The sequence below is a fragment of the Entelurus aequoreus genome, linkage group LG18, assembly GCF_033978785.1.
Source record: "Entelurus aequoreus isolate RoL-2023_Sb linkage group LG18, RoL_Eaeq_v1.1, whole genome shotgun sequence".
In the NCBI taxonomy this organism is placed as follows: Eukaryota; Metazoa; Chordata; class Actinopteri; order Syngnathiformes; family Syngnathidae; genus Entelurus; species Entelurus aequoreus.
In genome coordinates, this window is record NC_084748.1 from 44,281,289 (window position 1) to 44,294,815 (window position 13,527).

The window sequence follows — 13,527 nt, forward strand, 5'->3', positions numbered from 1 at the left end:
TCTATATCTATATCTATATCTATATCTATAGATATATCTATAGATATAGATATATATATATATATAATCTCCGGGTCTTGAGTTTGACAACTGAGATATGAACCTTTTTTTTTTATCACATTCTACATCTTTGATTCGGTCTTATAAAATATTTCCCCACAAATGGGTGTTGAAAACAAAAGGTCATCTTGTACACATACCGTATTTTTTGGACCATAAGGCGCACCGGATTATAGGGCACATTAAAGGAGTCATATTATTTTTATTTTTTCTAAATGTAAAAGACTTCCTTGTGGTCTACATAACATGTAATGGTGGTTCTTTGCTCAAAATGTTGCATAGATGATGTTTTACAGATCATCTTCAAGCCGCTACAGATCAGCAGGTACCAGAAGGTAAGAAAAGTTTCTTTTGCATAATATAGTGAAACAAAACACCAGATAATGTCTGCTAATAGGTGCCATTTTGCAGTCCTTATATACACACCATGATAAAACTGTTGAAGCACAGTACGTCTGACTATGGTAGTCTTTAATGCTCCCACAATCCATCAAGCGGTGCGACTTCATAACTTACCAAAGTCGTACTAAAACATTTTGACAGGTTTTTGAGCACCGTGTGTAATGTTCTATATTCTCAATGCAACATTTAAAGCTGCAGTCTACACGTAACTCTTGTGTGTGACTGCCATCTACCAAATAAAATAGCATTGAGGTTGGTAAGCACAACCAGAATAATTCCGTACATTAGGCGCACCGGGTTATAAGGCGCACTGTCCATTTTTGAGAAAATGAAAGGATTTTAAGTGCGTCTTATAATCCAAAAAATGGGGCATGTAACAAGTGCACAAAAATATCAATTCTTATTCATCCTGTTTCTAAATTGATTCATCATTTAAAAAAAATCTATTACACTTTTTGAAAGAATCAAGTTGTAAAAAAGAGTTGAAGTCATCTCCAAGCAAGCAGAGGAAGCTTTTCCAACATCTTTATACAAATGGTGGAGCACAAAATACGTCACCAGAACTGCTTTGAAGGGAATTGTCTCCGCAGGAATCCCAATGAAAGGAAAGATTCCCACACAGTCCAAATAGGAAGACCAAGGAACAGTACCTGAATGAGGTCTACGGTACCTGAATGAGGTCTACGGTACCTGAATGAGGTCTACGGTACCTGAATGAGGTCTACGGTACCTGAATGAGGTCTACGGTACCTGAATGAGGTCTACGGTACCTGAATGAGGTCTACGGTACCTGAATGAGGTCTACGGTACCTGAATGAGGTCTTCTTCTGTGGTCTCATAGATGAGTTCATCATGGAGCTGCAACACCAAGTAACCTCCTCGCTGCTGCACTGCTCCTCCACGCACTGGACAGGAAGTGACATCATCCTTACACTACATGCTCGTGTGTGTGTATCTAAATGTGTGTGTTACCTGAGTGATTGTGGGTGTGTTACCTGAGTGTGTGAATCTAAATGTGTGTTACCTCAGTGTGTGTATCTAAATGTGTGTTACCTCCGTCTGTGTGTGTGTTACCTGTGTGTGTGTATCTAAATGTGTGTGTTACCTGAGTGTGTGTGTTACCTGAGTGTGAATCTAAATGTGTGTTACCTGAGTGGTTGTGGGTGTGTTATCTGAGTGTGTGTATCTAAATGTGTGTTACCTGAGTGTGTGTGTGTTACCTGAGTGTGTGTGTTACCTGAGTGTCTGAATCTAAATGTGTGTTACCTGAGTGGTTGTGGGTGTGTTACCTGAGTGTGTGAATCTAAATGTGTGTTACCTCAGTGTGTGTATCTAAATGTGTGTGTTACCTCTGTGTGTGTGTGTGTTACCTGAGTGTGTGTGTTACTTGAGTGTGTGAATCTAAATGTGTGTGTGGGTGTGTTACCTGAGTGTGTGAATCTAAATGTGTGTTACCTCAGTGTGTGTATCTAAATGTGTGTGTTACCTGAGTGTGTGTGGGTGTGTTACCTAAGTGTGTGTGGGTGTTACCTGAGTGTGTGTGTGGGTGTGTTACCTGAGTGGTAGTGGGTGTGTGTTACCTGAGTGTGTGTGGGTGTGTTACCTGAGTGGTAGTTTGTGTGTGTTACCTGAGTGTGTGTGGGTGTGTTACCTGAGTGGTAGTGGGTGTGTGTTACCTGAGTGTGTGTGGGTGTGTTACCTGAGTGGTAGTGGGTGTGTGTTACCTGAGTGTGTGTGGGTGTGTGACCTGAGTGTGTGTGGGTGTGTTACCTGAGTGGTAGTGGGTGTGTGTTACCTGAGTGTGTGTGGGTGTGTGACCTGAGTGTGTGTGGGTGTGTTACCTGAGTGTGTGAATCTAAATGTGTGTCTTACCTGAGTGTGTGTGTGTGTGTGTGTGTGTGTGTGTGTGTGAGTGTGAGTGTGTGTGTGTGTGTGTGTGTGTGTGTGTGTGTGTGTGTGTGTGTGTGTGTGTGTGTGTGTGTGTGTGTGTGTGTGTGTGTGTTACCTGAGTGGTAGTGTGTGTGTGTTACCTGAGTGTGTGTGGGTGTTACCTGAGTGGTAGTGGGTGTGTGTTACCTGAGTGTGTGTGGGTGTGTTACCTGAGTGTGTGTGGGTGTGTTACCTGAGTGGTAGTGGGTGTGTGTTACCTGAGTGTGTGTGGGTGTGTGACCTGAGTGTGTGTGGGTGTGTTACCTGAGTGGTAGTGGGTGTGTGTTACCTGAGTGTGTGTGGGTGTGTGTGGGTGTGTTACCTGAGTGTGTGAATCTAAATGTGTGTCTTACCTGAGTGTGTGTGTGTGTGGGTGTGGGTGTGTTACCTGAGTGTGTGTGGGTGTGTTACCTGAGTGGTAGTGGGTGTGTGTTACCTAAGTGTGAGTGGGTGTGTGACCTGAGTGTGTGTGGGTGTGTTACCTGAGTGGTAGTGTGTGTGTGTTACCTGAGTGTGTGTGGGTGTGTTACCTGAGTGTGTGAATCTAAATGTGTGTCTTACCTGAGTGTGTGTGTGGGTGTGTTACCTGAGTGTGTGTGGGTGTGTTACCTGAGTGGTAGTGGGTGTGTTACCTGAGTGTGTAAATCTAAATGTGTGTTACCTCAGTGTGTGTATCTAAATGTGTGTGTTACCTGAGTGTGTGTGGGTGTGTTACCTGAGTGTGTGAATCTAAATGTGTGTTACCTCAGTGTGTGTATCTAAATGTGTGTGTGACCTGAGTGTGTGTGGGTGTGTTACCTGAGTGTGAAGCTAAATGTGTGTCTTACCTGAGTGTGTGTGTGTGTGGGTGGGTGTGTTACCTGAGTGTGTGTGGGTGTGTTACCTGAGTGGTAGTGGGTGTGTTACCTGAGTGTGTGAATCTAAATGTGTGTTACCTCAGTGTGTGTATCTAAATGTGTGTGTTACCTGAGTGTGTGAATCTAAATGTGTGTTACCTCAGTGTGTGTATCTAAATGTGTGTGTTACCTGAGTGTGTGTGGGTGTGTTACCTGAGTGTGTGAATCTAAATGTGTTACCTCAGTGTGTGTTTCTAAATGTGTGTGTTACCTGAGTGTGTGTGTGGGTGTTTGTGTGGGTGTGTTACCTGAGTGTGTTTGTGTGTGTGTGTTACCTGAGTGTGTGAGTGTTTGTGTGTTTTCTGAGTGTGTGTTACCTGAGTGAGTGAGTGCGTGTCACCTGAGTGTGTGGGTGTGTTACCTGAGTGAGTGTTACCTAAGTGAGTGTGCGTGTGTTACCTCAGTGTGTATCTGTGTGTGTTACCTGAGTGACAGTGTGTGTGTGTGTGTATTTGTGTGTTATCTGAGTGTGTGTGTGTGTGTGTGTGTTACCTGAGTGAGTGTGCAGGTGAGACAGAGGTGCAGTGGGGTAAGTGAGACGTAGTCTCCTGTGGATGTTGACAGTGGCCATCTTGACAATGTCTGCAGCAGATCCCTGCACTGTGGAGTTGACTGCCTGACGTTGTGCCTGTGAGTGGGTGAGTGACAATGACACGTCACAAAGTCTTTGACTCATGTAAGAAGTGAAAAGACTCGTTAGAACACACACTGTAGGACACACACTGTAGAACATACACTGTAGGACACACACACTGTAGGACACACACTGTAGGAAAGTTAAAGTTAATTTAAGTTAAAGTAGCAATGATTGTCACACACACACACACGAGGTGTGGTGAAATTTGACCAATCACCCTTGATCACCCCCTGGGAGGTGAGGGGAGCAGTGAGCAGCAACGGTGGCCACGCCTGGGAATAATTTTTGGTGATTTAACCCCCAATTCCAACCCTTGATGCTGAGTGCCAAGCAGGGAGGTAATGGCTCCCATTTTTATAGTCTTTGGTATGACTCGGCCGGGGTTTGGACTCACAACCTACCCATCTCAGGGCGGACACTCTAACCACTAGGCCACTGAGTAGGTGCTTACAGGTGTGCACACAACAGGAAGTGTTACAGATGTGCAGACAACAGGAAGTGTTACAGGTGTGCAGACAACAGGAAGTGTTACAGGTGTGCAGACAACAGGAAGTGTTACAGGTGTGCAGACAACAGGAAGTGTTACAGGCATAAACAAGAGGAAGTGTTACAGGTGTGCAGACAACATTAAGTGTTACAGGTGTGCAGGCAACAGGAAGTGTTACAGGTGTGCAGGCAACAGGAAGTGTTACAGGTGTGCAGACAACAGGAAGTGTTACAGGTGTGCAGGCAACAGGAAGTGTTACAGGTGTGCAGGCAACAGGAAGTGTTACAGGTGTGCAGGCAACAGGAAGTGTTACAGGTGTGCAGGCAACAGGAAGTGTTACAGGTGTGCAGGCAACAGGAAGTGTTACAGGTGTGCAGGTAACAGGAAGTGTTACAGGTGTGCAGGCAACAGGAAGTGTTACAGGTGTGCAGACAACAGGAAGTGTTACAGGTGTGCAGACAACAGGAAGTGTTACAGGTGTGCAGACAACAGGAAGTGTTACAGGTGTGCAGACAACATTAAGTGTTACAGGTGTGCAGACAACATTAAGTGTTACAGGTGTGCAGACAACAGGAAGTGTTACAGGTGTGCAGACAACATTAAGTGTTACAGGTGTGCAGACAACAGGAAGTGTTACAGGTGTGCAGACAACAGGAAGTGTTACAGGTGTGCAGACAACAGGAAGTGTTACAGGTGTGCAGACAACATTAAGTGTTACAGGTGTGCAGACAACATTAAGTGTTACAGGTGTGCAGACAACAGGGAAGTGTTACAGGTGTGCAGACAACAGGAAGTGTTACAGGTGTGCAGACAACATTAAGTGTTACAGGTGTGCAGACAACATTAAGTGTTACAGGTGTGCAGACAACAGGAAGTGTTACAGGTGTGCAGACAACATTAAGTGTTACAGGTGTGCAGACAACAGGAAGTGTTACAGGTGTGCAGACAACATTAAGTGTTACAGGTGTGCAGACAACAGGAAGTGTTACAGGTGTGCAGACAACATTGTTACAGGTGTGCAGACAACATTAAGTGTTACAGGTGTGCAGACAACAGGAAGTGTTACAGGTGTGCAGACAACAGGAAGTGTTACAGGTGTGCAGACAACATTAAGTGTTACAGGTGTGCAGACAACAGGAAGTGTTACAGGTGTGCAGACAACATTAAGTGTTACAGGTGTGCAGACAACAGGAAGTGTTACAGGTGTGCAGACAACAGGAAGTGTTACAGGTGTGCAGACAACATTGTTACAGGTGTGCAGACAACATTAAGTGTTACAGGTGTGCAGACAACAGGAAGTGTTACAGGTGTGCAGACAACAGGAAGTGTTACAGGTGTGCAGACAACATTAAGTGTTACAGGTGTGCAGACAACAGGAAGTGTTACAGGTGTGCAGACAACATTAAGTGTTACAGGTGTGCAGACAACATTAAGTGTTACAGGTGTGCAGACAACAGGAAGTGTTACAGGTGTGCAGACAACATTAAGTGTTACAGGTGTGCAGACAACAGGAAGTGTTACAGGTGTGCAGACAACAGGAAGTGTTACAGGCATAAACAACAGGAAGTGTTACATGGGCTCTCAGGTGAGGGTTGGTGTGTGTGATGGCAGGAAGGTATCTGCGACGTCCTGCCAGCGTGTGAACATAACCCTCCTTCATGCACTTCTTCACCGTGTCTTTGAGGAAGGAGTTGACCCCTAAACACACACACACACAAAATAACATGTCAACACACCTGACAGTCTCACCTCTATTTAACCAGCATACTAATATATATATATATATATATATATATATATATATATATATATATATATATATATATATATATATATATATATATATATATATATATATATATATATATATATATATACGGTATATATATTAATAATATATATATTAATAATATGTATTTAATTAATAATAAAATATATATACACACACATATATACATAATTAATAATAGTTGTTTCAATCTAAAAATGTATTTAAAACAATTAGCAAAAAAAATATTAATTTTAACAATTTTTTTAAACAAATTTCAAAACGATGAATTGATTTAGAATAGAAATGTATAAAAATTGCAATTTGGGTGTCAATTGATTTTTGGAGCTACAACACAGGTCGTATGTCACACTTGCATCTATTGATGACGACAACATCCAACAATGTCTACATAAAAGGTGTACCTAATGTAATGGCACCCACCCTTGTATCTGGCCTTGAAGCTGTCGATGTAGCGAGCGGCGTCATTCTCCTCCACGCCCATTTGTTCCCCCAAACACTTGGCGCCCATCCCGTAAATAATCCCGTAGCAAATCTGCCACACAAACAACACATCAAATGTTCATTTTGGCTTCACGTGATCTCAATTGGGAACATTTTGTGTTACCATAGCAACGCTATTCACCAACAAACCCAAAAATGGGCCAAATGAATGGGTACGGACCTTTTGTGTGACACAAGACGAACCGGCCAACGAACCCCCACATATGTTATACCCTCGGAAAGGTCCACTTTCCGCCTATGGGTGTATTTTAAATTGGGAAAATTTGAAGTTACCATGGCGATGCTAATCACGATTTGACAAAAAAATGGGCCAATTTTTTTTGCAAAAATAGGCCATTTGAATGGGTACGCCTACTTTGTCTAATACAAGACCAACCGACTAACGAACCCCCACCTATGTTATACCGTCGGAAAGGTCCACTTTCCACCTATGGGCGTATTTTAAATTGGGAAAATTTCAAGTTACCATGGCGACGCTAATCACGATTTAACAAAAAAATGTGCCAATTTTGCAAAAATGGGGCAATTGAATGGGTACGCCTACTTTGTCTAATACGAGACGAACCGGCCAACGAACCCCCACCTATGTTATACCGTCGGAAAGGTCCACTTTCCACCTATGGAGGTATTTTAAATTGGGAAAATTTCAAGTTACCATGGCGACGCTAATCACGATTTAACAAAAAAATGTGCCAATTTTGCAAAAATGGGGCAATTGAATGGGTACGCCTACTTTGTCTAATACGAGACGAACCGGCCAACGAACCCCCACATATGTTATACCGTCGGAAAGGTCCACTTTCTGCCTTTGGCCGTATTTTAAATTGGGAAAATTTCAAGTTACCATGGCGACGCTAATCACGATTTGACAAAAAAATGCGCCAATTTTTTTTGCAAAAATAGGCCATTTGAATGGGTACGCCTACTTGGTCTAATACGAGACGAACCGGCCAACGAACCCCCACATATGTTATACCGTCGGAAAGGTCTCGTTTGCGCCGATGAGCGTATTTTGAATTAGGAACATTTTGTGGTACCATGGCAACGCTATTCACAAACAAACAAAAAAACACATTTTAAATTGGTAGCATTTCACGTTACTATGGCGACGCTATTCAAGAATATACAAAAACATGGGCCAATTGAATGGGAACGCACCTTTATAATGGCGAATATTTCCAGCAGACCTGCGAGATTACCTCGTCTTATAGCTCAGCTATACTTTCACGTTGCTTGGTGCTTAACGTCTCATTTTGTTCACACACTTGTGTACTTTAACCCTGGCTAAAAAGTTTTGATGTCCAATGTTTGTTTTTTTCTGGATGGCCATTGGAGTGAGGCGAGCGCCATCGGCCTGGCCTTTCTCCATTAAAGCGGATGGCTCACGCTCTTAACTTTCTAGAGCTCAGCAGCCCTGAATATTTGCTTGTTCTTTGGTGAACAACCTGTCCTCACGGCCACATCTTGTATGCCACTGTCATGTGTTTCGGTGAAAACGTTGACACACATGTCCTCTCTCAGAAAATGTCACTTTTATGGCGCTCGTGTGTCCCATTTGGCTTCTGGTGGCCCTCGAAGCCAAGAAAGTCCGCTAAATCTCTCATCTCTCACAAAAACACAAAAATTCCTATTTTCCTACGCACTCTAACTAGGTCATTTCTCCACTTATCAGAAATCTAAAAACACCGGAATGTTCCTCAAAGCCTTGAGGCGCTCACGGTTTTCACGAAAACTCAATATCTCCAAGCGTTTGCCCACAATCAGACATTGTTCGGCATGAAGTTTTTCAACAAATCCTACATAAACTGCTGTCGTTGTGTAATAGTGGCAGGTTCATCTAATCACATCAAGTCCTTTGAAGTCACGTGACAACCCTCCCCTCAGGTATCTTAGTCTGGTACAGGGTTAACTGTTCACTGGGCACACAACAGAGCCCCCCCAGAGCGCTGTGCACAACACCCGGACTGACTGCGCTAACAAAAATAAAGGTTTCAAAATAGTACCTTATGCAAAGGTTCAGAGAATCTGGAGGAAATCACTGCACGTAAGCGATGATATTACGGACCTTGGATCCCTCAGGCGGTACTGCATCAAAAAGCGACATCGGTGTGTAAAGGATATCACCACACGAACACTTCAGAAAACCACTGTCAGTAACTACAGTTCGTCGCTACATCTGTAAGTGCAAGTTAAAACTCTACTATGCAAAGTGAAAGCCATTTATCAACAACACCCAGAAACGCAGCCGGCTTCGCTGGGCCAGAGCTCATCTAAGATGGACTGATGCAAAGTGGAAAAGTGTTCTGTGGTCTGACGAGTCCACATTTCAAATAGTTTTTGGTAACTGTGGATGTCGTGTCCTCCGGAACAAAGAGGAAAAGAACCATCCGGATTGTTCTAGGCGCAAAGTTGAAGTGTCGGTATGGGGGTGTATTAGTGCCCAAGACATGGGTAACTTACACATCTGTGAAGGCACCATTAATGCTGAAAGGTACATACAGGTTTTGGAGCAACATATGTTGCCGTCCAAGCAACGTTATCATGGACGCCCCTGCTTATTTCAGCAAGACAATGCCAAGCCACGTGTTACAACAGCGTGGCTTCGTAGTAAAAGAGTGCGGGTACTAGACTGGCCTGCCTGTAGTCCAGACCTGTCTCCCATTGAAAATGTGTGGCGCATTATGAAGCCTAAAATACCACAACAAAGACCCCCGGACTGTTGAACAACTTAAGCTGTACATCAAGCAAGAATGGGAAAGAATTCCACCTGCAAAGCTTCAAAAATGTGTCTCCTCAGTTCCTAAACGTTTACTGAGTGTTGTTAAAAGGAAAGGCCATGTAACACAGTGGTAAAAATGCCCCTGTGACAACTTTTTTGCAATGTGTTGCTGCCATTAAATTCTAAGTTAATGATTATTTGCAAAAATAAAAGAAGTTCTCAGTGTGAACATGAAATATCTCGTCTTTGCAGTCTATTCAATTGAATATAAGTTGAAAAGGATTTGCAAATCATTGTATTCTGTTTTTATTTACCATTTACACAACGTGACAACTTCTCTGGTTTTGTAGATATTAATTAATTAGTCATTTGTATCCGCTCTTTTATTTTTTTTAAATCAGGGCTTCTTAACATTTTCCACTACAGAGGGTCCCGGGGCCCCACTCAAATATTAACATTGAGTTAGTAATCTTACTCTTGACTTTACTCATTATTTAATAGTTATTTTTAACCTATTTACAATTTAGTGGAACGATATGCAAGTGTGTGTTCATCACAAAGATAATTATCAAGGCTTAGGTCAGGCTGATTACAACAATGAGCACTAATCAAATATACTGCAATGAAAGGACTCCTAAAAAATGGTGAAAAATGACAATTACGCAGTGCTAAAGTACATAAATTCTAACTAAATTAATACTTAATATTAATATCTTTCTTAAACTGTCAATAAAATTAAAGTGCAAATGCTTTACCACTTTAGTCATATTTCTTGCTCTAAAGAAACTTCTTGATGACTTTAACGCCAGACTTCTTCTGTTTGTTTGACATTGTCATTACTGCCACAAGTGGTGGAAATGCGTATTACACCTGAGTCGCCCATACGGACCACGTATCTTTTGGCTTGTGGCCCAGCCCTATGGTAAAGAAACACTGATTCGAATTATATTTAAAGTTGAGTGTTTACTAATTTAATTGAATAATTGTGTTATTAATCATGATTTCAATCTCAGTCAAAATAATTATTATTTCCAGCTCTACGTGAGGTTGCCTACAGCCACTTCCATTGAACTGTTGATATTAGCGTACATAGGAAGTGGCGTCCATGTTTGCACCTGTTTGGCTTGTTGCCGCAGCTCGTCGCTGACGGTCTCGGGGTCCACGCTCTTCCACTCGGCGGCGATGCAGCGAAAGACGTCGGCCCCCCCGTTGAGCACCTGTTGCCCACAGACGCACGGTAGGCGGGTGGCAATGGTCTTACGCGGTCACGTGACCTACTGACCTGCAGCAGACGGCGGTCTTTGGACAGGTGAGCCAGGACCCTCAGCTCCAGCTGGGAGTAGTCGGCCGCTAACATCATCCCACCTGCGAGCGCACGAGACGAGGAGGCGTGAGACAAACGAGGTCGATGGTGAGTCCACAAAGACGTCACCCACCTGAGAAGGGGACGAAGGCGTGTCTCATGCTGACGGAGAAAGACGGGCCTTGACTCGGAACCACGGAGCATCTCTTCTTCCTGCCACACCATGACGTTTACGCACAAAGGCTGGGATGTTTGCAATCTTGACCACGTACCCCTGTTTGCCCGTGTGGCGGCCATCTTGCGACGGCGGGCTCTCCCCCGCCACTGTCGCCATGCAAATGTCAAAATCTTTGGGGACATTCTGAATGTTGGGCTCTGTGAAGCTCACGCGACCTGAACACAATTATGCAAATGAGTCTTCTCTGGTCCACTAAGGTCTGTGATGAGTATTAGGACCCTCCCTCTTGGCAAGTTAAGTAAGTAATACAAGGCGTTAAATAAAAATATCAATTAAAATTCTCTAAAAGGTGTTAAATAAAAGTAATACATTGTTTTGTTTTGGGATTTTTTTACTTTCAACACTTAAATCTCAGCTTAACTTCATAACTTTTTATCGATTAATAAGTTTTTCCAATTTTCTATGTCTTTTGTTTGTTGTATGCAGTTGTTACCATAGAAAACTGGTTTTTTATGGCAAAAACACAAAAAATGCAATATTTTCCCCAACATTTTTTTCAAAGTGGAATATTTGATGTAAAATAATTGTAGACTTAAATAGGTGAATAATTCATAATAACTTTGATTTTGATTCATTATTATTTTTGAGTAAAGACAGAATTCTCAAAAAAGCATTAAAAATTTCACTTTTTTAAAAACTTTCATTGCTTGAATTTGTATATCAACTTCATATCTAAACCTCTTTTTTTGTTTGTTTCATGCAGTTTTTGTCATAGAAAACTTATTTTTTATGGCAAAAACACAAAATATGCTATATTTTCCCCCAAATTTCTGGAATATTTGATGTAAATTAAATGGAGACTTAAATAGGTGATTAATTCATAATAACTTTGATTTTGATTCATTATTATTTTTGAGTAAAGACAGTTAAAAAAAAATCTCACTAAATTTCTCAAAAAAGTATTAAAAATGTCACTTCTTTTAAAACTTTCATTGCTTAAAATTTTTATATCAACTTCAGATCTAAACCTTGATTATAAGTCTTAATCAATGTTTCTTTTTTTGTTTGTTTCATGCAGTGTTTGTCATAGAAAACATATTTTTTAAGGCAAAACACAAAAAATTCAATATTTTCCCCAACATTTTTTTCAAAGTGGAATATTTAATGTGAAATAATTGGAGACTTAAGTAGGTCAATAATTCATAACATTGATTTTGATTCATTATTATTTTTTAACAATGGCAGCTTAAAAAAAATCTATTAAAATTCTCTAAAAGGTGTTAAATAATTAAAAAAATTAATAAAAATTCTCTAAAAGGTGTTAAATAAAAAGTACTACTTTGTTTTTTTCAACACTCAAATCTCCAGCTCAACTTCAGATCTTTTAATCGATTATAAGTTTTTACAATTTTTCCGTTTTGTTTGTTTTATGCAGTTTTTGTCATATAAAAGTTATTTTTATGGCAAAAACAAAATATGCTATATTTTCCCCCAAATTTCTTTCAAAGTGGAATAATTGATGTGAAGTAATTGGAGACTTAAATAGGTCAATAATTCATAACAACTTTGATTTTGATTCATTATTATATTTGAGTAAAGACAGTTAAAAAAAAAATCTCACTAAAATTCTCAAAAAAGCATTTAAAATGTCTTTATCAATGTTTCTTTTTTTGTTTGTTTCATGCAGTTTTTGTCATAGAAAACGTATTTTTTATTGCAAAACACAAAAAATGCAATATTTTCCCCAAGATTTTTATCAAAGTGGAATATTTAATGTGAAATAATTGGAGACTAAAATAGGTCAATAATTCATAACATTGATTTTGATTCATTATTATTTTTTAACAATGGCAGCTTAAAAAAATCTATTAAAATTCTCTAAAAGGTGTTAAATAATTAAAAAATATATAAAAATTCTCTACAAGGTATTAAATAAAAGTACTACTTTGTTGTTGTTTTTTCAGCACTTAAATCTCCAGCTCAACTTCAGATATTTTCATCGATTATAAGTTTCATTGCTTAAATTTTTATATCAACTTCAGGTCTAACCCTTGATTATAAGTCTTTATCAATGTTTCTTTTTTTGTTTGTTTCGTGCAGTTTTTCTCATAGAAAACTTATTTTTTATGGCAAAACAAAAAATTCAATATTTTTCCCCAACATTTTTTTCAAAGTGGAATATTTGATGTCAAATAAGACTTAAATAGGTCAATAATTCATAACATTGATTTTGATTAATTATTATTTTTTAACAATGGCAGCTTAAAAAAAATCTATTAACATTCTCTAAAAGGTGTTAAATAATAAAAAATATATAAAAATTCTCTAAATAGTATTAAAAAAAAAAGTACAACCGGTACTTTTTTTTTTTTCATTACTTAAATCTCCAGCTCAACTTCAGATCTTTTCATCGATTATAAGTTTTTACAATTTTTGTATGTTTTTTGTTTGTTTTATGCAGTTTTTGTCATAGAAAACTTATTTTTTATGGCAAGAACACAAAATATGCTAGATTTTCCCCAAATTTCTTTCAAAGTGGAATATTTGATGTAAGGTAATTGAAGACTTAAATAGGTCAATAATTCATAACAACTTTGATTTTGATTCATTATTATTTTTGAGT

The 13,527-nt window shown here is 39.9% G+C and overlaps 1 protein-coding gene across 2 annotated transcripts in view; it reads right to left on the reverse strand.

Moving 5' to 3' along the window:
• Positions 1-13,527, reverse strand: part of polq (polymerase (DNA directed), theta) — a 73,890-nt gene that overhangs the window by 2,563 nt on the left and 57,800 nt on the right. For both annotated transcript variants that reach the window (XM_062027211.1, XM_062027212.1), the window contains 8 exons: positions 10,999-11,119; positions 10,860-10,939; positions 10,706-10,788; positions 10,539-10,640; positions 6,624-6,735; positions 5,985-6,109; positions 3,780-3,915; positions 1,273-1,367 (listed from right to left, as the gene is read on the reverse strand). In XM_062027211.1, coding sequence (XP_061883195.1) covers positions 1,273-1,367; positions 3,780-3,915; positions 5,985-6,109; positions 6,624-6,735; positions 10,539-10,640; positions 10,706-10,788; positions 10,860-10,939; positions 10,999-11,119 — 854 coding nt within the window. The remainder of the gene's footprint in view (positions 1-1,272; positions 1,368-3,779; positions 3,916-5,984; positions 6,110-6,623; positions 6,736-10,538; positions 10,641-10,705; positions 10,789-10,859; positions 10,940-10,998; positions 11,120-13,527) is intronic.